At 35.4% G+C, this 26,089-nt stretch overlaps 1 protein-coding gene across 1 annotated transcript in view; it reads left to right on the plus strand.

Moving 5' to 3' along the window:
• The window catches only part of LOC105226202 (protein Wnt-5), a 240,607-nt gene that overhangs the window by 56,015 nt on the left and 158,503 nt on the right, over positions 1-26,089 (plus strand). The window contains exon 2 of the mRNA XM_049450738.1: positions 15,392-16,113. Within this exon, the coding sequence (XP_049306695.1) occupies positions 15,995-16,113 (119 nt within the window). The 5' untranslated portion in view covers positions 15,392-15,994. The remainder of the gene's footprint in view (positions 1-15,391; positions 16,114-26,089) is intronic.

The raw sequence follows: 26,089 nt of genomic DNA on the forward strand, positions 1-26,089 counted from the left end.
AATATTGATTTCTTGTATATCTTAACATTAGCTATCTCCTTTTTGAGTTGCACCTTTCCTAAGCTCTATGCGATTTTGAGTGGAAATTCTTGGAAGCGTTCATATTTTATTAATTTTTGGCACTGCGAAATAAAGGGTATTTAGAAGATAAGGTTGTTTAAGTTTTCAGAATTTTCTAAGTTTTTAATTGCTTTTTTCCAAAAAAATATGAGCTTGCTGACTATGGTTCAGGGTGTTGTTCCAGAAGTTTAAGGTCTAGAAAAACGAGTTTGATCCATGTTGTATGTATACACAGTACATATATATTACGTTTTATAGTATATAATATATTAATTTTAAGTCGGAAGTTTATGTGCAGTTCGGTAACAGAAATCCAATTCATCTCCCAGACCCCGATCCGACCCTCCACCAGAGCTATACATATTTTGATTGTAGAAGACTATCCATGTGATAAATATAATCTTATCAGATTTAGTCTAAACTGTCTCATTTAAGCTGGGCGCTCAAATCGAAAAATATTTTTATTTCTTAAATTGGTTCAATTTTTTTTTTTAAGATCATGTGAAGTTTGATCCTCAAAGAATGAAAAAAATAAAAATGTAATAAGGAATTTGCTTGTATGGAATCGCTACGTAGTGGTTTTGGGGTCTACTTTAGCACGAAAACAATTACTGGAGTGACTCTAAGTATTCAGTAAAGGCAATAGTAGTTGGAAACTTTCCTTAAGGGGCTATACCAGTGTGACACTTTCAAAAAAAAAAAAATTATTTACTTTTTCGATAGCTTATATTTCCATAAATATCCTGTGAATGCGAGAAGGTCGTATCTTGAATAGTTTTTGGATGGCAGCGATATAAAGAGCGACCGCTCGCAGGTGCAAAACACGTTTTTCTCGAATACTACCATTTTTTTACCTAAAAAACGATTTTTTTTTTCAAAATTACGCCCGTTTATTAATTTTTGATATTTTTCAAAGATCGTAAGTCATTGTATAGGAAATACCTTTAAGTTTAATAAACTTTTCCATTTTTTTGTTTTAGCTATTAATTCAGCCGGAATTATGCCAGCAGTTAAGGCACTTTTTTTTGGCACCTCCGAAGACAGCCCATAACTCCGTTATTTTTCAAAATTTTTGTAAAAAAGAAATTTTGTATATAGCTGAAAATGTACCTTATTACCTTCAAAGAAATTTGAAATATTTAATCACCTACTTTCTCTTAAAAAAATTCATGAAAATTGCCTAATTTTTCATGTGTCACTCTGGTATAGCCACTTAAGCAAGTCGTCCACGCATCTCTGTTAATGTCGATAACAACGAAGGAAGTTACAGAAAGAAATCATGAAAATTGTGGTGTTTGCATCAGAGAGATAACAGGGGATCTCAATATCTCTTATGGATCGATTTCATAAATTTTGGTTATTTGGCTAAAGTTTCGGTTAATATTTTGTTTAATGTTTCGGTTAATATTTTGGTTAATGTTTTGAGTATGTAGTGTGTCAATACTAGACTTGTACCAAAATATATGAATTTCCTGCAAAATATGTACATGAAAATGTGTTTTTTTTTGACAGTCCGGATCATATTTGAACAGAGATCAGAACTTAATCAAATTATTAGTCATGGTCATGGCTGTAAATAAAATCATAATGGAATTTATTTTTTTAGTGAGTCCTCACTGGAAATTAAATTGAAAGCATAGTTCTTCATATTTAGGCAGAGTCTCGATATATTTATACATTTTGGTGACATTGTAAAAATATAGCTCATTTTTAATTCTTGTAGTTCATGTGTTAAAATCTCTCTAAATCGTTATTAGGAGCATTAAATATATAAAATAGGTTGTTGTTCCTGTAAATTATAAAATGTGTATCTCTTATTTCAGTGTGATTTTATTTTGAGCAGTTTTGTTACAATATTATCAGTTCTTGTTTGATATAGAACCGTACCTGAACATAAATTTTGCTGATTTGGAAAGCTCAGGAGCAAAATCTTAATAAATAAGTTACTTAGTGTGTCCCTTGATTCCATTCCACCGTGAAGCCTTTACACGAACATTAGTAAAAAATCCCTGGAATCCACTCATGCTAATATTCTCAACTTCTTATCTCTTTATATCAAGTTAAGGCCAAAATTCGTTTGCCACCACTTGATGAAAATCAAAGAATGAGAGACTACGTATATTCCAAGTCAGTTACGCATCCTTTTTAAACTCATGAGCAAAATAGATGTCAATCAGTCGTCGAAGACAGAGTATGATGGGTACGAAACCATGAAAACCACTGAAAATTAAATTATCGTAAATAATTTCGCATTCCATATACTACACATACATTATTATGTAGGTCAAAATCGATTTTTAAAATTAAATCAATGTGGTGAAAGCATAATGTACCGCAAAAAAGGTCAGCCCACCGCATGCTATCCTGCATCAACAACGGCCCGACCAGCAGCTAACCGAGATCTAAGAAAATTACTTAATCTCATCCCAATGCTCGGCTCCACACACGCCAACGTCATCAGTTAATGGCGATTGATTCGAATTGACATGAGACTATTTCCAACACATTATGCACGAAAGTTGCTGCTACTTATTGTATACTTATGTGCACAAGTACTTTTCAAATACTTAGAAGCAATGTTGTTAAGATTTCTTTGTTACAATGATTTGAGAAAAATAAATGCGAAAAAGGCACAAGCAAAGCCAACTTGACTTGAATGCCGGAAATAAGCCGAGCAAAGAATGAAACGGAGGAGATAAGAAATAGTTGTGGACATGAAATGTGAAAAGACCTGCAACATATTGTATCTACATGTGAAGGGCTGAGACTTGGGTTTGCGGTTGTGATTGTGCTAGAAATGAGACGCAAGCCGGCACAGCCAACTAGGCAGAAAAGCAGAAAAGTTGACAGGAATGGGAGGGAAAAAGTCAGAGTTGAAGGAAAATAGTCAGAAATTTTGTCAGAGGCTGTCAGGAAAAGTACTTTGTTAGCTCTGTTATTCTCACGGTCGATTGACTATACACAAAGTGGTTAACTTTTGCACCGCCCCGCACGTTGTGGCACACACGTACCTACACACCAATACCGTGAAATACACCTATTAATGGCACGACTGACCTTTTTTCTGCCATCGCCTGACATGCCACCGACTTGACTATTGTGTGACTGCAAGTGGCGTATGAATGAAATAATGAATGAGTCAATGAGTGACTGCAATGTGCGCGCATACGTTTGCTCATTTGTTGTGTAAATGCACACAAGTACCATATGCCCAGTGCATGAATACATATATGTATGTGTGTGCGTGTGCGGCCGTGTCCTTTTTTAATTGGAAATATCAATCACAGTCATGGGATTAAGTGACATTAGCGTGCAAAGTGGCGACGCCGATTTCAGCGCCGGTGACTTGGTGATTGTGTTGCCACGATTAAATCCAGTGTTGCCGGTAGTCAGTCGTCATTTGGCAAAAACGCCACAGTTACTATGTAGCAAATGAGTTTGTTAATTCGTCGCGTTCGGTCTGTTGAGGCGCATTGTTGCCGCTAACGACAGCTAGCCGTGTAGGTGCTAATATACCAAATGACCTGATGCATTATATACACCGGTGTATGTACCGGTATGTGTGCCTGTATGTGTGCGCTAGACTGTCCACTAATGTGCGCTTTCCATGCTTTCCGTCTGCCGTTCAATCTACGCGCCATTTGTTGGCGTATCTGCCGCGTGTCAGTGTGGGTCATTTGCACCATAGTCTCAAGCGCTTCGCTCGCCGATTCGTGTGAATGCTCCAAATGAGCTTTGTTTTGTTGCAATTTCTTTTGTTTTTGCTCCACACGCTTCGGTACGTACTGCATAGCAGCGTTGTGATGTTAATTAGCACCATTAAAGCAGTAACTTCTTCTGCTTTGCTCTATTTTTTCGTGCTAGATGTTTGTTCGCTTGGAAGTAAAGCTTTTTGTTCATTGTTATTCGTCCATTCTGGCGACTTTTTTTTAATTGAAGTGGCACACTTGAGGCGATTCCATCACTAACAAAAAATCGCCAACCGATATGAATGTGCTTAGAGTTGTGCGGAGGAAAATAGCAGTCACTTTTTTATGAAATTTTTTTAAACCTTAAAAATATTGGGTAGTCGAAAAAGTCTTTTCGTATTTCTAAACAAACTTCAACTTTTTTTTATATTTATACTATAAATAAATGAACAAATATGTACCATTCCTGCCGACCACTTTTGGTAAAATATTTTTAATTGGAAAGATATCTTTATGAAAATTTCCATTGATTCATATTCATATCATCGAAGACATTATTGAGTTTGGAACTCCTTAGCCTTTTAGATTTCTTATAAGGAAACCTTTTTGTTTGTGAAGTTTGATATACCTTCGCTTCAACCGATGTCAAAAAGCCCCCCAGGTATATACTTTCGAAATCCACAGTCAAACCACAGATTTTGTTAAAAAATGCTCGTAGTCTCATAAGGATTTCTCGCTCCTCTCCCCAGTCTTCTCATATTAGTATAGACCATCTTCCACTTTTTGAACAACCAATATGCACATACCTAGATTCGGATTCATCCGTAAAAACAACAATTAGCAAAGCTGCAATCATTAAGCTGCAAGCATTAATCTCCACCTAATTAAATTTTTTTCCACACCACTGTTCTTTGCAAAAAACTGTAATAGTATTTGTATGCTGGTTGGACTTGTACTTGTGCGTCTACAGCGCTGCTTGCCACTGATTTTCCATTGTCAAGGTGAAGTGCCGTGAATTTCACAGTGAAGTTTTAATGGACTTTAAATGATTTTCCGCCCTTTTGGCGTGTAAATGATGGCCACACAAATCTGCAGGCTGCGCTTTAACGGTCAGCGTTCGTATAAAGACATCGCCTGTCTGTTTTTGATTTTTACATTCATTCATTATATTATTTTTATTGCTTCTCAAGTAGATTTTCGAAGAATTTTAAACTGAACGTTGTTGTCTGTTTGTAATTATGTTCGTTTGTATATTTATGTTGCACTTTTTGTGGCACACAAGGTTTGTTGCCATTTCGTTGGTTGTTGTAGTGGAAAGACAAAACAAAAGGCAGTATTAAATAAACTGAAGAGCAGCAAAATGATTATTTAGTAGAAACCGTAAACGCCTGTTGAAACTACTCGAATTTCCAATTTAATTGTTTTTGCTTAGTGATTCGTGATTTTAATTTCTTTTTCACTCAACAACAGCAACAAATTTATTTACGTTAGCACTAATTAAAGCAAAGTAAATTCTTATTACGCAAAGTGTATGAAAACAACAAATAATAAAAGAAAAACGCACATACACCCACACACATAAATACATATATGTATATATATAAATATTTTTGTATATTTTACTATTGTATATGTGCTTGTGCATTTATCTGTTGCTGCCACTGCTGCTGACAATGACTTTTATGTGTTTACTTAATTGCCGACACTTTTGTTGCATGCCACCAGCATTTGCTATTGCCCGATGACTCTTTAAAAGGCTACCAAAGGTTTATTGCATTTTGGAAAATAAGCAAAATGAAAACGAAAATATGCCAAGAAATCTCGAAATGAATGCAAAGCGAAATTAAAAAGAAATAAACATTTTGTTGCTGTAAACATGAAGCACTCTTGAACTCAGCAAATCACGAAGCGAACAAAGAACTACAAAAATCAACAACAACATTGAAACTAAAAAAGTCGTAAAAAGGCAGCTTATCAACTTTAAAAGGATTCATAAAAGTTGTGGCAAAGAATTTAAAATCCATTACCATAAAAATCTAGCCACATACGGTGTAAGTAAGTAAACAAAACTACGAATAACTAAACGCACAGGGTCACTATCATCGCAGTTTGAAACTATAACAGTTTAATGGTCGTTCAACGTCAATCTCATATCTGCATAGAGATAAACATTTACATTGGCTCACTTGAAGCGCTCCATTTTACGCACTGACAGCTGTCAGTGCTGTGACTTTTCATCGTCCAGCCAGCAAACCACACAATCAAAAGCAAGCAAGAGGTACACAATGAGAGCAAAAGTACCTGCTACAAAGTAATCGTATTTTTGTTCGTGAGTTTATCTTCGAACTCGTAAGTGCGGAATCTTAACTCTTACGAGTATCTTAGCTGATGACAGTAGGCGACGTACGTCGAAATTACTCTCAAGAGACTCGGCATGATAGTACAACCTTTTTTTAAAGCAAGGCATTCCTTTCTTTTGAGACTATCTAGAGGGTATGAGATATATAAATAAGATTTTTGATATGGTTTTTAGATATGATCTAGTATTTTAACACCTCAATTTGCGATGATATCTGCGAAGGTCTCGAGTTAAAGTAATAACATGTAAAACGTAATAATAATAGTTTATATCCTAAAATTTTCACATCCCAATTTTCATAACAATCGGACGACAGATGAACAATAGACAGACAGACAACACCCTTTACTTCGACTAGGGGAAGATCATTTCTTTCTTCCAAGATGACTGATTCAATCTTAGTTCCCGATAATCTTAACTTGAGTTCTCTCACCAGAAGACCAAACACACTGTGCAGGTTTCAGAGTTTTCTTAATAGGATTTTTCATTAAACTCTTAGAAGACTTCTTATATAAGATTCAAAAGAGTTTTGTAACACCCAAAAGGAAATGTCAGAGACTCTATAAATACATATATCACCAGCGTGATGAGCCAAGTCGACTTAACTATGTCGGTGTATTTTTCCGTCTCTGTTGTTGTTGTAGCGATAGAAAACATTCCTGATGTAATTTCGAGGCATGATGGCGGAGGGACAGTCGTTGACCGGATAAAAATCCAGGTAAGTTCCAGTTACTTAGACCCAACTGTTATGGAAACGGATCTGTCCGTCTCTTTTAATATGCGCTAACAAGACCCTGAGTTTTCGAGATATCGACCAAGCACACGCCTTTTTTCCTCAAAGCCGGAGCCGCCAATATTGGACTAAAGCGATCGGATTCAAGCGCTTATATTGAAAACCTTTTCAGTTGTAGAGATATATTTACCAAACTTTGCATGAGCTATTGTCTGCGCCAATGGTGCAATCTCCAAAGAAATTGTTTAAATCGAGTCACTATAGCATATAGTTCTCATACAAATTATCCGATCAAAATCTTGTTAGGAAATTTCGGAATTGTGAAGGGTATTATAACTTACTTGTAACCGAAGCTATCGCTCTTTTGTTTTTTATTTATTTTTTGTGCGTGTTCTAAAAAAAAATGCATACGAGCAGTTCCTCAGCTATGCACAGTTTTCCCTACAGGGTAGTTTAAGGACACAATTGCTTACAACTTCGTCTATCCTCAAGTCATTACTGCACCTTACAGTTTCAGTTGTCGCACTACAATGTGAGGCACTTAATGCCGCGATAAACTATTACAACCACGAAAGAAAAACATTAAAAATCACTTAAAGATTATTATTATCAACTTTTTTTTTTCTTAAAATAAAAAGCATATACAAAGTGCGTTTGTATAAAAAATATGTGTTTACATTATTGCCACAGTATTTTTTTCTACAAACAAATGTGTTTCTAAGGCAACTTAATAATGGATTAGGAGTGAATAATTTCAGCAATTTGTCACGTTTGTGAGTCATTAAAATTGATTGAGGTTTTTATGTGCGATAACAAAAAACGCACATGTGCTCGTTACATATCCTTTCGTGTCGCATATCCTTTCATGCTATGTGACTAATTGCGTAGGGAATTTGTTGCATTTTTTCTGATTAATATTTCTAATGAGCTAATGTTTTTATTAATACTGTCGTCGGGGCGACGACGTCGTTGTGTGAAACTCATTATTTTTCTCTTTCAATATTTTTCCAAGAAGGTACTGCGATTATTTTTAGATTTTCTATGTCTTAATTAACAGTCTGTACGCGAGAGATCTACTGAACCATTTTCCCTTTGCAAAGTTCTTGCAAAGTTTAGCTTGGGTTCGATCGTTCGGGTTCTTACTAGTTCTTACCATTGCACTTTGTGCAATGGGCATTGTGGTGGTGAGGATGAAAATCTTGACGGACGCAGGTTGTCGAAGTTGTATGGGAGGTTTAGGTGGAAACAGGCACTTTCTCCTCCACTCTCCATACTTTGCAAGACTGCGGTTGAAACATATTGGCAGTCTTGGCTTCGGCGAACCAGAACGACAAATGAAATGTTCAAAGCGCTTTGTCAGTTTGTAAGGGTCTTATGATCTTATATAAGGTTGCATGAGATAACACAATGTACCGATGTTCTAAGCTGTCAAGGTGAGATCCCTGTTAGTATCGAGCTCATAATATAATCTAATTTAACCTATAATGTTCCTCGATTTGGTGAATGTAAAATTCTAGCTCCATTAATTTTATTTTCAAATATAGTTTTGCTAATGTATCCTTTCCTGAATAAAACTCTAAATGTTAAAGTCAAAATTTCGGACATAAGGGAAAATTTCGTCACTTTGTTTGTTTTGAACCGATCTTGTAGCAAAGCTGGATCGAAACTGCAATTATTTTGTTTATCCCTTTTCATTTGTTAAACGAATATTTTGTTCAGATTTCAAGAGAGTCATTAAAGAAAAAATTCTATCATCACTAAACAATGATGTGGGTTCATGTGTATTGGTCCACAATTGATATGGCTGAGAGGAAGCCAAAATTATTTATGTATATAATCATATTAATCAATGCATATTATTAATTAATATAATAAATATATATTATAATAAAGAAATTCTTAAAATTTTTAAATTTAACATTTTACTTACAACTGCCTAAAACCACTCTTCCTCATTCTCTGTCCAATGTCAATAAACACCTTAAGAATCTGTTTGCAATTCGAAACTCTTAACATTCCCTGCAGCTCAATTAAACTAATTCGCCCATAAATCCAAATTGGCCCCAAAAACATTTTCTTGTTCTCTATTTTTTTCTTAACCAACAATAAGAAATGTATCTGCCACAAAATTAATGGCATATTTAGCATCTATTCAGAAGATAAATAAAACGACACAATTGAAAGCATGCAAATAATCCCGTGACAAATAAGATTTCCACATGCAACATTTCTAACAGAAAAGTAAATAAATAAATAAACACAAGCAGAAGTAAACATTTTCGTATAAACTTCGTTTAGCTTTCAACACCCACACAATGTTGCCATTTCCGCTTTTCAAATGTGTGTGACTACACTTCTATGAGTACTTTTGTGTGGCTTCATGGATTTCCTATGACAAAGCAATAAAAATAAAAACAAGTCATAACCACAAAAACCGAAGAATTTATAATTTTCGAACACAAACAAATATTTGTTTGTGCTACCGTATGTGTTGGTAATAAATTGTGTAAACAGACACACAAACGCACAGATGGCTCCTTGTGTGTGTTTGTAATGCCTTTTGATGGATTGCGAAAAGTTGGCTGAATGAAAATTGTGAAAATTGAACAAACCACAATTTTACAAATCTCATAAGCGTCGGCATTCAAAAAGGAGGTGTAAAAGTGAGTCATAAAAGCGCACAGACACACGCACAAGCCGATATAACTGTGTTTTGAGTGCAATATAAAGTTTAGTGATTCATTGTGGAACTACTTTCATATTGGACTGGAAAGTGATTGACTTCTAACTGGTAGCCAAAAATAGGAAATTTTCTAGTTTTAGTTGAAAGCATAACTTGTGCTAGAATGAAAGATGCTATTTGTCGCCAACAAGCTTTTTTAAAAACTGTGGAATAAGAACAAGTTCGCATAATGAAGGTCCCTGTGTACTCAGAAATTTATGCATGATATTCTAAACGTTGAATAAATACTAGAATAAATACTAGCATTTCTAGAAGCCATCTCGAGGAATATTTATTTTTATAGGGAATTTTTCAGAAATTTCAGAAATAAAAAGTGAATAACGCCTAGAAGGCCTTAAGGGGTCAGTAGGGTTATCTTTTTACAAACAAATCTTTTGTTGCATTTTCTGTTCCTTATACCGTTAGAATTAATGTAGAAACCCACTTTACCATTGGAAGGTTTCGCAAAACGCCCATAAATAATAATACCGCTCGACGTTCGGAGCGCTCGGAGTGCCTCACCTGGCAGTACCTCAAACTTTAAACTCGTTACCTACCAAATTTACCTACCAAAATGTCTTGAAAAATGGTAAAAGTTACCGTCTTTAGTTCTTTTGAAGACACCTGTTATCAGTCATAATGTTCACACATTATATTATCTAAACAATATCTCTAGGAACTACTATAAAACAGATGGAATCTATACCACAATCACAAAACGTTTCTTTCCATTATGAAAATGAGGTTTTCACTATCTCTCCATTATCTCTACTATTTCTCCATTATATTTTTTATATCTTCTTTCAATTCTAACTTATTTTGTATAAGTATGTGCCTGGGAGCAGTGTGAATTTGAGTTCTTCATACTTTTTACCGGATAAGACTAGAAGAGCCATTTTCATAAAAACTGCATGTGAAGATTTACAATAAAACCTGGGTCTGATCTTATCGAAGCAAATCAAGGGAAATCGACCAGGACTATAAAACACCTTACTTTGTAATGCCAAACAAATGAGCATGGATCAAGGGCTCCGCATGTATTATCCTCGAAAGGATCTTCTTTTAACGCTCATTTAAAACAGAAATGATTTCTGACCACAATACGTTACAACTAGAACACCACCAAAAATCATCGCTACTCGTTTGTGCGTCTGCAATCGAGAATTTACTGCCAATTTTACAGACCAACAAACACACACACCCTGTAACGGGGCACACATACTTCCATTGGCTTTGATTATTATTGCCATTGCAATGTTTGTTGATATATGAGTATGCTTGTGAAGTGAAAATCCCAAAGATATCATAAAATATTATACACTGACCACCAAGTAGAGCAACAACAACAACAAGCACAACAATAATACGAGCGAAAACAGCAAATAGCAATCTCAGCAATAATAAAGGAGTAACTCACAAGAAGCATGCAAGTATGAATGTTGCATGTTGCATAGTACTTGCAGTACTTTTATCTACTCGAACTGTGGCATCGGCACATGAGTGTGGCAGACACACACTCACACACAGGAAGTTGTTGCAAGTGGCAGTTGAGGTGTGCGAGTTGCAACTCAAAAGTCTTGTGTAACGGTTAATGCGGAGTGTGCGGTGCAGCTGGCGGCGAAGGGAAGTCATTTAATTTATGAACATGCTCATAACTCTTTGACTTGGTGCCACATACGGAGTGCGAGCAGCAGTCAGTGGGCGAAAAGGCAGGAACACATGCACCCCCACATACACACACACATATATGCACAGTTGCGCGCGTGTCGGCATTCACAGATTGTCCATTCAGTTGTAAACTTATATGTATGTATGTTTGTGTGTGCGTGTGAGTATAAGCCCCAGTGACAATTTAAATGGTCTCTGCGGTGCATGGTGTTTTGACTCCAACAAAGTCGGCCGAGTCCGTTGTGACTCAACGAGGATACATTAAAAGAGTGCCGCAGGAGTAAGGGGCAAGTGATTGCACATATCACAAACACATACACACACTCATAGGTTGTTTTTGGTTGAGCGCATGAAAAGCTGGCCAAAACTTTGCCATTACTGTTGTTGCTGTTCTTGGTGTTGTTGTGATTATTGTTTGGGTCTTTTTTCGTGCTTCGGCTTTCGCTTTTGTTTCCAATGACTTTGATGTGTGTAATTTTATTGATTTACTGAGCAAGCGTGACCGACCGAATGCTATTCACATGACAGCGCCGTTTTGTGCATATATTGTGTGCGTTTGTATGTCTGTTGAGTGAATAAAATAAACTTTTCTATAAATGCGAATTGATAATGTGAAGCGTGCATAAAGAAGCCTTTGGGGTTTGTTGTTTGATGTTTTTCATACCACTCGATTTTGTTACTTTTGTTTAATATGGTAAACTTGAGTTGAATAGTGGAGCGGATAGATAGATGTCCGGACATGTTTGAATGCGAATAAAGGATCAAAAACTAAGCTGGGGCCTTTCCATGTGTATTCATATGAACAGTGGTTTTGTTAACTGTTGCTAAAATATAAGTGAAAAATGGAGAGTTCGAACCTTTTCGAAAATTTTACAAGAACTCGTGTACATGCTCTATGTGACTGAGCTGTTTGGTGATAAGTTGATTTATCATTATTTGTGTTATTATTTAGGTTTAGATTGATCACAGGAATGTATCAAAGCATTAGCAATTTAATTGGGATGATCTCGGATTTTAGATATGTACAGTATTTCACACTACTCTTCTCTACATCTTTCTTTACCATAGAAATAAGATCTTTATGGTTATTTGTATCATGAATGTACCATGGCGAACAAGTGACTGTTTTACGCATTTTCGATTCGAACCTTTGCATTATATAAATATTCGTTGTGCAGATCCAAATCGGCTTTATGACCGCATTACATAAAAGTACTTTGTTGTCTAGGCTAAGTTTAGAGTGAGGTTATAAGCCAATTAAATTTCCAGTTGTTATCTTCATGCAAGTTATCTTACTAGATATATGGTTTCTTCACGTAAGTCTTCTATCTGGGTGAATACGAAGATAAGTTACTTCATTCGTTTGGGGCACTAAAACATTGTTTATTTATACTGCCGGGGAGATTTTTGGTCTTAGCGAAAGTACATTCACATTTATATGCTAGTAGGCTAGCCATTCTTCGACAAAACTTAAGTGCTCCGCTAATATTCTTATTGCTTTTATATGGCATTTGTTAGGGCTCACTACGTCACGGCTGTATGTAGTGTTTGCTGTATGGCACGTAGCGCCGTCCTGCTGGAACAAAATGTTGTCCAAGTCTTCCTCTTCAATTTGCTTGAAGAAAAATTCGGTTAACATTGCGCGATATCGCTCACCATTGATGGTTACGGTTCCTTCTTCATTTTCGAAGAAAAATGGGCCGATGACTCCACCAGACCAAAATCCGCACCATACAGTGATTTGTGCTGGGTGCATTGCCTTCTCGACGATTACGTGCGGGTTTTCTGTGCCCCAAATGCGACTATTCTGCTTGTTAACGTAACCATCGAGGTGGAAATGAGCCTCGTCCGAAAAGATGATTTTTCGGTAAAATTGACAATGCTCGGTCAAACGATCTTCTGCCCAATCTGCGAACTGTAGAATAGTGAATAGGGACCCATTTCGTAAATTTTAGACATTTTACTGAATATCTCTCACTTTCCGAATGGTATTTGACGTTTCCAATGTCGAAATATAGATAATTCAAATTTAAAACGTTAGATGGCCCACCCGTTATAATAGGCCTCATGCCATACCTTATCAAACACCTGAGCCATTCTAGAAATATAGCTGAACAGTTCTCTCTATGCTCAAATGCCTTTTTTATTTGGTTAGTTTGTTAGTTCGAGTCTTTTGTTAATAAGTCTGTCCGGGTCATATCCGTGTAAGCCATGAAATCCTAAAAAATAGAGGTCGTTTAAGTCTACTGAACGTCATACAGGAATACCGAATATTTTTTTCACTTCAACTGCCTTCACCTTTCAAATTCCGCCTTTGGACGACCATTGTTATTGCCTTTGCTGAAAATTTGTGAAGGCGCTGAAAACTAATAGTCTTTCGAAAAATAACCCTTAATGCTGTATTTTCAAAGGAAGTTGATTTGACGCTCAAAAGGGGGATCCATTTCGAGTTTCCTTACTTTTTTAAAGAAAACACACAGAAACTTCAAATTTAATGGAAGAACATCCGATAGAACACTTTTGGCATTTTTTCTTGGTGATTACCCTTTTCAAATATTGGTCGTAGCTACGACTCAGATATCCGTTGAGTCCAATTTTCGATGACTCTTTCGAGCATTTCGACTGTAACTGGCGAATGACACGCGGGGTGTTTTGCTAAGAGGCTTGGCTCGAGGCGGGATTGTCCGCATAGACTTTAGACTTTACATGTCCGCACACGAAAAATTCTAACGGCGTGATATCACGCTATCTTAGTGGTTAATTGACACAATCGATACTCACTCACCACTCACCGAAGTGTTCAGGCGTAAGTCTTTCCACGATCAAATATCAAAACTTACTGAACAAAAATAACATGACAACTTTATAGGACTCATGAGTGAACTGTCAAAAAAGAGCTTTTGAAGAAATCATCTCTACTTGGATCACCCGTTATAACTAAATCTAAACGCGTAACCTGTCAAAGGTTTCCATTCAAAAAATGAGCCGCCTCTAGGATTCATCAAGTTTTCAGATCTTAAAAACTGACGGACGTAAGCGTATATTTTATAGTCTCATTTTCTTATGTGTGTTAAGAGCTCCGTGATAAACTTAATATACACTGTTCAGGGTATAATAATGAAAATAACTCTTTTATTACTTTATCGAATATCACAAAATCCCAGTACTCATATACATATCACATATTTAGCCAAAAACTATATTTATTTAATATGCTGAAATCTGCAACCACAAAAACTTAATTCCTCCTAATAATTGCTCTCTTTTCTCTTTTTCTTACAGCTTTCCATGTGTGACAAGTGAACCACAAATCTTAGAAATTGAAGGATTTACAACTTTTTGCACACAAAGTGAATGTGAGACAAGCAAAAGAGCAAAGAGTGACGGATTTTCAAAGGAAAAATATAATTCCGAAGCTAAATGCAAAACAGAACAACAGCAAAAAGCGACATGAAACAAATGAACTGCTGAGAAATAGCTGTCAGTGTTGTGTTTGATGATACTTTAATTATAGCTAAAAATATTAAAACAACAATTGTGTGTGTATGTTTATGTGTGTTTGACTGCGTCTGATAGTGTTGAGGCGGTGCGCTCAAAGGCAGCACTACTTCATTCACTAGCTATTCACGCCGGCAACTGTGTGTGCCGCGGAGCGTCTTGCTTGCTTTAATGTGATTTTTCTTGAATTTCTTTGAGCGCAATACAACCATAATAAAATGTCATTAGTGTCAAGAAATGATGAAAAATTGTGCGCGCAAAATATACTCGACAAGTGCTGCTGTGTAATTTAAAAAGTCACGTAAAAAACGCTGCAGTGAGTCGGTGAAACGAAAGGAAAAGAAAGAGAGAAAATAAAAGTCAAATGAAAAAGGAGTGAAAAGCGCGTCACGACAGCGCAGTGTGGTGTGGCAAGGCGGTGCGCGGCGGTATGTCGGCTTGAGTAGGATAATACAGTGTGATTAATAACCAAAAACAACAGAAAGAGCGGGCAACAATGCGTTGAATGAGCGCCTAGCGTTAATGTGAGCTGACCCGCCGTTCACCGCTTTGCACTTAATACAACCGGAAACGGATGTATATGTTACGTGCAGGGCAAGCAGCCTAAAATGTTATTAATAATAATAATAAATTTTTGTATAAATTTTTTTGTGTAATTACAGGCAAACCAATTTTTTTTTTTAAATAAGAAAAAATACAGTGAAAAAATGTGTCGTGAGTGAATTGCAAAAAATGAAATCAAAGAAAAGTCTTCAAATTCCATTAAAAAAGAAAAGGTAGAAAGGAAGCAAAAAGAATCAAGTGATCAAAACAGGCAGCGGTACACAAAGTGAAGCTGCGAGCGAAAAAAGTGCGTATATAAAAATTACGCGAATCCAATAAAAACGAGCATATATCGTTGAGTCAAAGTGGTATAAAGTAAAAAATATTAATCAAAGAAATATAAAAAAATCGCAACAGTAATAAGAGCACGCAGTTGGCAGCTACCTCGTCGCCACGTAGCACTTCACGGCGTCTCGCAGCATCCTTGCCACTGCGACTCCGCAACAACCAATTCCGAGCAGCGTACGCTTACCAGTGGCTGACGCAAATACAACAACAACAACTGCGTTCATTGCCACGGCGGTAATCTCGCATTCATTCACATCTTTAGCGACTTATTGAGCAGCGACTGCCAGCGACTTCGTCGTCAACTACAACTCCAGCGCCGTCGTCGCTGTTGCTGTCGCCGTCGCTTTAACTCTGACTGCGACTGTGACTCTAAAATGGTCAAAATGGAATTTCTTAAAAGGAAACATTTTTCATTGTGGATTATAACGACATTTGTACTCGTGGCTGGCATTTTGGATGGTTGCGTCGGACTGCAGGGCGTACCAACATGGATGTAAGTTGCACATTTGTATACATATACATATATACATATTTTATTTATATTTCTATTTGTATGCGTACGTGTATATGGTGTCATATTAATTCTCGTTGCTGTTTTCAACCAGCGGCGACGTACTCTCCTTAGCCGTTTTTTATTTTGCGTACGCGACGGAGACTGGTGTTAAATGCACGCAAATCCATATATTACTCTTTATTTTTATTTTGCGCTTTCGCATTAAGCTTTAAGAATGTGCTGCATTTACAGCGAAGTGCGAAAGTATTGTCGAAGACGACAGCAAATTTGTAACTGCTTGTTGAAAATCTGAATAATTGCTTCGCTAATACCCGTTAAAATGCTGAAAATGCGGGAGTTAACGAAGAAAATGGCACAGAAGATGATTACACAACAAACAGAGCGCTGCAGTGTCCGTGGGACAATTAGTAATTTGGCAAGGAAGTGTTGGACTGATGCTGAATATTTATTTTTATTTGGATTCTTAAGGGGTATTCTGGTCTAGAAATTACAAAAAAATCGTTTGCTGATTTGTTCTTCAAAGTTTAACTATTCAGAAAATCTATAAAAGGATTTCTTAAAATTTGAAGTATTTTCGGAGATATTTAGCTGTCAAGGCACTCAAACTGGTTCGGCTTGAACTGAAACTTTCAACGTCTTTTTCTCTATTTTTTACGAAACGATACTCACTATTTCTCAAGTTCTGCTGTACCGTTTTGTTTGAAATATTTAGAGAACCTTGGTAATAGACTTTTTCATGTCTGGAATTAAGCCGTATCTTCCAATTTAAATTTTTACTATTTTTAAAAAATTCGAAACCGTCGAAAAAAGTGGTGTAAATGTTATTGCAAGTTCCAGACATTACGACATTATTTTAGATTAATAACTGGTTTTGTTTTTGATTTCAGATTACTAGCAGAGTTGTAATCGTGGGTATGGTCATATGCCAGTTTTGAGATTAGCAGCTGATAAAGCTAGTTTTTAATTTTATTCTTGTTATTATATTAAATAACGAATAATAAACACCAAAAATAATATTTACATTTTTTACGAGACTTCAAAAATTATCTAAAATACATTTTAACCAAAAGTTAAACTTTGTTGTGCCAATAATATTTTTAAGTTTTTAGTGTATTACTGGAAAACATATAAATGACCCACGTACGGCCAGCATGAGCTAAAGTTTTCTCAAATTTTAATGTCTTTGCTAAAACTTTCTAAAGTGCTAATATTATATTATTATGGTCGCAGTCGACTCATGATGCATTGCTCTAGAGAATTTAATATTTTTGAGTTACCGGAGAACTATTTCTTCTGCTGGTGCATTCGCAGAGACATTTTGTTTGTAACTCACGAACATCGTTGCATGTTGTGACATACTGTACCATAATTACTCTTAAGGAAAATACGACCTATATAAATTTTGGTACACAGGTTATGAAGCAGTAATTTTTCTAGACACAAACTTTCCAGAAAAAAAATGTTGCAAAAAGCGCACGTATATTTTATCTTTAAGAAATGAGGTATCTAAGTCGATCCTCTAAACTTCTACTTTAAGTTTTACCTAACGCTTTTGGGACGAGTTTTTTGTCTTGAGCTCAGGACTGTAAGGAGATTACTTACCATTTGATCTCAATATGTAAATTAGTATGGAAAAATAAAATTCAGGGCTACTGGATAGTTAAAATGCTGCAAAAAAGTTTCGCGAAGTGTACTCTATGACGAACACAACTCTTTGAGTGACAAAAAACATTCAGTGAAGGTCGTGAAGTCATTGAAAATTTGCCCCATGCGAGCTGTCCAATCACTTCTTACGGTTTGACCTAACACAATTTAGTAAATATATCCTAGTTCCATACCAAAAAAACTGGTTCTCTTAAAAGAGGACATCGAGTACAGGTTGCAAAGGCGATTCTTGAAAACATAGCTAAGGACTCTTCCTTCATCAAACACATGATTACTGTTGACGAAATGACAGTTTATGAATACATGTGACGTCGAAACTGTTCAATAAACTAGCGAATGGCTTCAAAAAACGGGGTGATGGTCATCGTTTAATTTGGTTATCGTAATGTGGGTCACAATGAATACGTTCAAAAAGTCAAACGGTCAATAAGGAATACTGGTTGGACTGTTTTGTGGCCTCTACGAGAAGCAGTTCGACCAGTTTTGTGTTCAGCGTCACATGCTAACATGATTAGCACCCTTTTGGCTATGCATGAAACAACAGCCATCGCTGAGTCACCGTATTTGCTAGACTGCGCTGCCGAGCTTTATAACAGGTATATGGAAAATATATGTATATGCGGATTAGCGTGCCTATATTGGTCACAAGAAGAAATTGCTCAAAACGAGGGAATGTTTTGTCAGTACATGTGAAATTAAATGTAATGGTAGCTGGAACATCTTGGAATTAAGAGAAAGAAGCAGACAATACTAATAGGTGTCTTCTCAGTAACGCGCTTTCTTTTTCAACAATTTCATTGAAACATCTTGATGGTTGTAGAACGGTAGGCATATGATCCTTACAATTCGATACAAACAAGTGTTACCAAACAACACTTGTTATTCATAAGTTTTTGATTTAGAACACTTTCATGGGAACTTTCAGAAGTATTTCATAGTTTTGTAACTCGACTCCACACCATCTATGCCACTTATTGCATACTTGTAACCTAACATGAATAATATAATAACACTTTTAATTAACAACTTTAAGCCAGCGTGTAAACCGATTATCCCGGCATACGAATTTGTACATAGCTTCCTTCTAATGCTCTCTTTTCATAGCTACCACACAATTTCCGACTTCGAGCAAAGTGGTGTATCAACCCATAATAAAATATAATACAAAGTAGTAAATGCAATTAATTAACAATTTTATGATTATAAGCTTTTAAAACGTACAAATTTTCTAAATTCCTTTTTATTGCTTATGCGCACACATACAAATAAGCACCGAAGCTTTATACTAAATCGCTGGATATTTATTTCATATCATGCAACAAAGACCATGAGCGTCGGTATGTATGTATATGTGTGCATATAGCAGTCAAGCAACTGCAATGCATTAGAAAAAGACTTTCTTTATTACCCCCATACATTGCCGCTCTGCTTCAACAATGCACACACACACATAGATACAGAAAGAAAAGCGGAGAACTTGCCAGAGCGAAATGGAATGGAGCAGAGCAATCACGCACAGCATTAATTTTCAAATTTTATGATTTTAAACAGCATCCCCTCTATCTCTATCGGAGCTGCAGCGTGCGGTGGACACGGTATGTATGTATGTACATACTTGTATACGTGTGTATGCATTTGTATGCATAGGTATTGCCGCTGGAAGCTACGACTTCGTGACTTGTGAGCGTTAGATGCTAAGTCCATTGCAGTGTTGCAGCTAACTTTTCTGGCGCATTAAAGCGCTTGGGTGCTATTAAACTGCTTGTTGTTGTTGTTGGTTTTGTGGTGCCAAAGCCGAGTGCAGGGCGTAGCTTCAACACATGTTATGCTAGTCTGATATGTGCATATTGCTTGCAGTAGCAGCACATGCAACATAATGGTTGTCAATGATGTTGTTGTTTTTGTTGTAACAATCACACTGTTAAGTGGCATAGTTGAGCGGATCATGACACTAGCTATTATTTTGACTTTGCGCTTTTACATCCTTTTTTGTTGTTTTTATTATTGTTAACATTGCCACAAATGCAGTGTAATGCATTGGTGCCACCAATCGGGTGCTAGCTAAATGCTGTCGGTAACAACAGATTTGTGGGCATAATCATATTTAGTGGTTTATGTGCATACCACATGTGTACAAACATACACACAGACACATGCAACTCTTCACATATAAGTTAATACGAGTATATTAACCATTGGAGGTGTGCTGGTGCACCACATATTTACCATTGGCCACGAGGCATGTGAGCGCACTGCAACGCTGCTAGCCGCTTATATACATATATACATATATGTATCTATTTATATATACTTACATGTATCCACTAAAGCATTTATCGCTGTATCGCTGCTTGTCGCTGGTTTTTATGTGCATGCGTTATGGCTTACGGCTGCTGCAACAAGTGGTTGCACACATGCAGCATGCGCGCATGTGACATTGCGAATGGCAAGGCCGCTTTGAGTGCTTGTTTCTGTTCTCATTACTATTGCTGCGAGCACGCCTGCTGGCAAACGATAATGACACTGTTAATTTGCTTGTTTTGCTGCGATTTTATGCGCTGTTAAATGTTCAATAAATTACTGACGGGCGTTGAGTTTTTGTTTGTGTTGTTAGTACTCAAGTGGGTGGTGATTTTCCACACCTACTACATTTAGATATGTGGTAATTAAGCGAATATTGCAGATCTTTGAATAATTAAGGAATCGCAGTTACTATTTTGTATATTAAGATTATTTAATATTTATATGTGAATTTCCTACAGAATTTTTATTTGGCTGAGGCCGTCGTAATTTTGAATCCATAATTTTATTAAACAGAATAACATTTTCGACGCAAAAGTTCTTTAAACTTTGTTACCTACGAGTAACCGAATGAATTCAAGTTCATATATGTATGTATATTATTATTAATATTTTTTCTCACGCTTTATTTTGTTGATTGCTTTTTGTTTTGTAATTTCTAAGGGCAACACCTAGTGTGACAACCTAACAGCGATTTTTTTTGGAATTAAAACAAAGCTCAATACCAATAATTTTGAAATATTTGAAATATACAATTATATAATATGAAAATATGAAATTTTGCATGAAGAAAATTTTTAGGCACAAGCAATATCACGTAAAAAGGCAGTGCTGCAGTGACTCTGGTCTTCTTCGTTGATAAAACCGAAAACAAATTTTCTAACAGACGCTTTTGTCAGTGACACGATCGCATAAAGATTGAATTTTTCTCAAAATTTTGATTGCTTTTGGCTAAGTATATTTTTATCAGATCATAAACTGGTAGGTCATTGTACGAGAAAAAGTCAAAAATTTTCAACATGACACTTAAAAAAAAAATGTAATTCTATCCAAATTTTTTGTCGCTTTTGGCCTCAGACTGACGCGTTTTTATGTTAAGGACCATACTGAACATGCAGAAAAATTTTTATAGCAATTGGATTATTTGTTTTGAGTAATCATTTAAGGGATCGTCTCAACGTGACCGTCCGAAAAATCACTGATTTTTGCAATTTTTTTATATTAAAATTAACTAATGACGAATACAAAGTGATGCTTTTAATCTAAAACAAAAATTTCAAAAAGATTATTAATCTGTAGGAAAGTCTCTAACTCACTACGGAAGCCTTTTTTGTTTTTTTTTTTTTTTTGAAAATCGACAAAAAGGTGACGGTTTGAACAAAAGGTATCGAATTTGGCCTATTTTCGACAGTGTTTCGTAGAAAAAATATTAAAATTTCAAAAAACATAAAAGCTACCTTTAGTAGATAGCGAATGGAATTAAAAATGTTCTCTCCAAATTGGAACTAGATATCTTTAAAACTCTTCTTTTGAGAGTGGAAAGCGTTTGGTAAAACACCATTCTGAGAAAAACGCGTTTCAAGTTTGGAGTCGCTATGTTCCCTTTCTACAAGAAACGCTGTAGCGACTGTAATAATTTAAATTTCGATTTCAAAATTTGAGAGAATGTTTATTACAGTGTATACTATCCATTAAGCAAAAACCGATTTTTCGAAAGATTCGCATTGAGAGGATCTCTTAAGAAAATTCGACAGTTACTGTTTCGATAAAAATGCGTTTAAAGACAATTTGATGGGGCTGCTTGAACTGAGCAGCTGCACTTGAGAAAGCCATAATTAAAAAAAAAAATATTGAAATATTCTTTCGAAATTTTAGTATACCATTTTTAAACATTTAAAAATATTCGAAAATAAAAAAAAAGGCGAATATTTTCACACTTGAAATATCTTCAAAAACAGTATTCCTTCTAAAAGTTTCGTTCCCTTTGATATTTGAGTTTTGCTCTGAATTGAAATCTAGACAGGAAGTTATGGTATAAATAGTACATATATATACACTATACGTATTACAACAACATCACAATTCAACTTCGAATAATTGTAGTTAAGAATTTCAAGTTTGAAGTTTTTTACAGATGCCGGCATTTTGTAAATGACTTTTTATATAAGAAGTTGGGAAAATGATCGATCTAATTTTTTACCTCCGAACTCGATAACCTCAATTTAAATCTTAATATACATACATATGTATGTGTATATAATACGCAGATATCTACTGTCAAGTCATAGGCAGTGAGAAGAGCAGTCCTTTCGGACAGCCAAGACATACCAATGAATCTTGAACAAAGATTTATCAATGTCAGAGAATCTCGTTCTTCAGTACACAACTTGAGTTTTTCCATCTAGCATTTTGAGGTGATATTTTAGTGATGCTGAACATAAAGTATGCGTAAATTAAGGTATGTGGGTAACATCAATTAAATTATAAATTATTGTTCCTTCAAACTTGCTACTAAGCTCTCTCCATACTCCTGGTATACTGTTTTATCGAGCAGTCTCAATTTTATTGATTCAATATCAGCGCTATTGTGATATTTTTGATGAGTTCGAAAATAATGTTCTGCTCATATTGCTTCCAATATTGTGTCTAACTGTCCAAGTCTTAGAAACTGCCACTTATACATATAATTTATCTAATTGATTTGATATTTGTTAAGTAATATTAATATCTTCTGAGTTATTACCATTATTGAGTAATCTAATCTCTGTACTAAATTAATTTCAATTATTTCAACACTTGAATACATTCCACACAAATTACTTTGTATAATTAGTTGGAGTATTTCATTTCCACATTATAAATGATTATATAATTATAATTTCTTTATTGCAAACTCAACACTTTAGTAGCAGGGAACACGCCTTGAGATTTTGCTCGAGATAAGAACAAAAATTAGGTCAAGCATACTTGAGCTTAATTAGAAATGTTCATGTGCAGGCATATACCATATTCCTCTTAAGCATATGTATATCTGCATACCTATCTACCTACTATAATTAATTTTTGTGTATGACTGCTACTAGCGTCGACTCAGCCAGTGCGCTTACACTTTCAGTGCGTATTAATGAATTCATTAAGTATAATAATATGCCTTCAGTTATGGTGAATATGTTCTTGTACACGTGTGTGTATTTGTGTGCGAGTTGCTATAATTTTCACTAGTCAACAGCACAATATAATGAATGCATTCCTTTTCCATTTAACTAACTCGCACTTGTGTAGATACTCACAATGCGACTAAGCTCTAGCTGCTGACATTAAGTGTAAAATATTGTAAACTAAAATGCCTAGAATGTGTTGTAAGTTGAAAGTTACTACGTAGGTATATAATCACCGGGTATTCAAAGTTGTTGGAACTTACGCAGAGCGCTATATGGACTTGTGAAACGGTACGCACAGCTGCTAATAACCGTATTCATTGTATGTAAGGCTTTGAAAAACCTTAATACTATACGGAATTTCTGTTCTAGCGTTCAGCTTAATTAATTAAACATTTAATTTGCTAAGTTACTAAGCACTACCTTAGCTACAACTTTGATAACTTTTGTATTCACACAATTTCGGGGTTGGCATGCAGTGGGGATTAAAAGCTGCAGGCGTTGCATGCACGCATAGGTTACTATTATATAAAAGGCATGTTATATACTCTCACCGGTATTTATAACAGCAGGTCCGTTCTAGTTTCAAGTTTCTCTATGCATAAGCATGATTCTCCCCTGAGCACCTTAATATGCTTACGTACTTTGCTTACTTTTGTGCAAGAAACTTCGTGAAAACACAAATTTCTAAACGCACAACTATAAGTGCTTAGTATGGAGGGCTTTTCAAGCCGCTTGCCACATTGGCACTTCATTCATAATGACAAAGAAAGCATTAATCATTTGGCAGAAAGACTTTGCATTAGTTATAGAAAATGAAGGCGTCACTCACGTCACTTTTAGTAAAGGGCTTGATATGCTCATATATTCATTTTGGTGTGTCAAATTTTTCATAAAACATATTTTTCAACTTACAATTTTACGGCATAAAAATTCTGCAGAGTCATAGTGTTTAAATGAGTTCAGCCTCCCCCACACTATCTGGGAAAAGCTAGCGCACCCTAGCATAACTCACCTCACCTAATAGGAACCACAAATTCAATATCTGAAAATAACATGCACCAATACACCACACCTGGGGACAAATTGGATTTCACCACAGCAAATAGCCACTTTTTTATACCTAACAAAAGGATTTGATCATCGCTTTTTCACACATTCGTTTCGTACTTTCGAATAGAGACGTTGACCGCACGGTTTCTACGCGCTGGCCTTTTCCGCATTTCAACATTTGTATATGCATATTTGTATAGCATACGACTTGATCGCCAACACCAGCAACTAACTCTTGGAATTGGAATCTCGCCGCCCCTCCTGTGGATTATATTTACAAACCTCATAAAATATTATATTAGTGATGAATGTAAATAAAATTGTTGAAAAAACAAAGTGTATATAAAGACAAAACGGATGTTTCAATTTTAATTAACGTAGTGGTAACTGCACCCCACTATATTGAGTGTACATTAAACATGGTCCTTCGAGCCTTACAGAAAGGCACTATTGGAATAACTAAAATCAAAATAAATATAAAAGTGGTGACAAAAAGTGCGGTACAAAATTCGAAATAAACATACATATGTACATATGTACATTTATACTAAAAGACAAAACTATATTCGGTAACAAAGTGCAGTGACACTAAACAAGAAAACTATATATATGTACATACTTACATACATGTCGGTAAGAGACAAATAAATGCAAAATAAAAGAACAATTATAACAAAAAACAACCAAATCAAAAGACCGCAGTGGGCTAAAATAAAATAAAAAAGTAAAATGAAATAAAGTGGAACTGCTCCCAAAAGCTATGCATACATACAGTATGTCAACTATTTGATCACACCTGGGTATCAGAAAAAGAGGGTATATCCAAATAAAATCTGCGAAAACAGAAACAGAAGGGACAATTAGTTACTATTACAAAATATAAACATAAAAGTGCAGTGCGAAACATAATAACTAACAACAGAAAAGAGAGGCTCAATTCGATAAAAAAGAACTGAGAGAAATATACATAAAACAAAAAAAATACAGTGCAAAACAATAAAACTACAATAAAAGAGCGGGCGCGAAATACAAAACTAAAATAATAATAACCAACAAAATACGTAACTGCAAAAAGCGCGCGCGAATTAACCAAACAGACTCTAAAAACATCAAACAACAACAAAGCACAGTATAGGACTGGAAGAAAAAGGCACAAGCACAATCACACGCACGAACAAATATCCATTTACATGCACTCATAGTCCCCAAAACCCCCTGGCGGAAATTTAGTGAGTTGTATCGATTCCTTTTAATATTTATATATTTGCTTATATGTATGTTTCAAAAGCACAAAATTAAATTTGTGTTTCTAACGAAAATTCCGTTGATATAACGATAAAAAAAAAAAATAATAACCATCACCAAACTGTTTTAGTTCGGTTTATAGTTTGGTAATATATAAGTACATATAACATTTGTTATATGTGATAAGTGCTTACAGTTGTGTTAAAACACACAAAATATTTCCACAGCACAAAAAAGTTCAAGTATTAACTTAACAATAAGCGGGATGACATAAACCAAATAAGCAAAGGCACAAACGTTAAGTTATAACATATAAAACAAAACAAAAAAAAAACATACATACATATATAAAAATTTTCTAATGCGATAATATTTATATATATTTACATACAAAAATATATACAAAGTGCACTCTCTTTGCAGTGCGAACATATGTACATATAGACGGCAAACAATCACCCGGTGCCATTTACCCTACACTGGGTATTAGTACAAAAAAAAAGTACGTAGTCTTAAAGTTAAAAAAAAAAAAA

The sequence above is a fragment of the Bactrocera dorsalis genome, chromosome 3 (assembly GCF_023373825.1).
Source record: "Bactrocera dorsalis isolate Fly_Bdor chromosome 3, ASM2337382v1, whole genome shotgun sequence".
Lineage (NCBI taxonomy): Eukaryota > Metazoa > Arthropoda > Insecta > Diptera > Tephritidae > Bactrocera > Bactrocera dorsalis.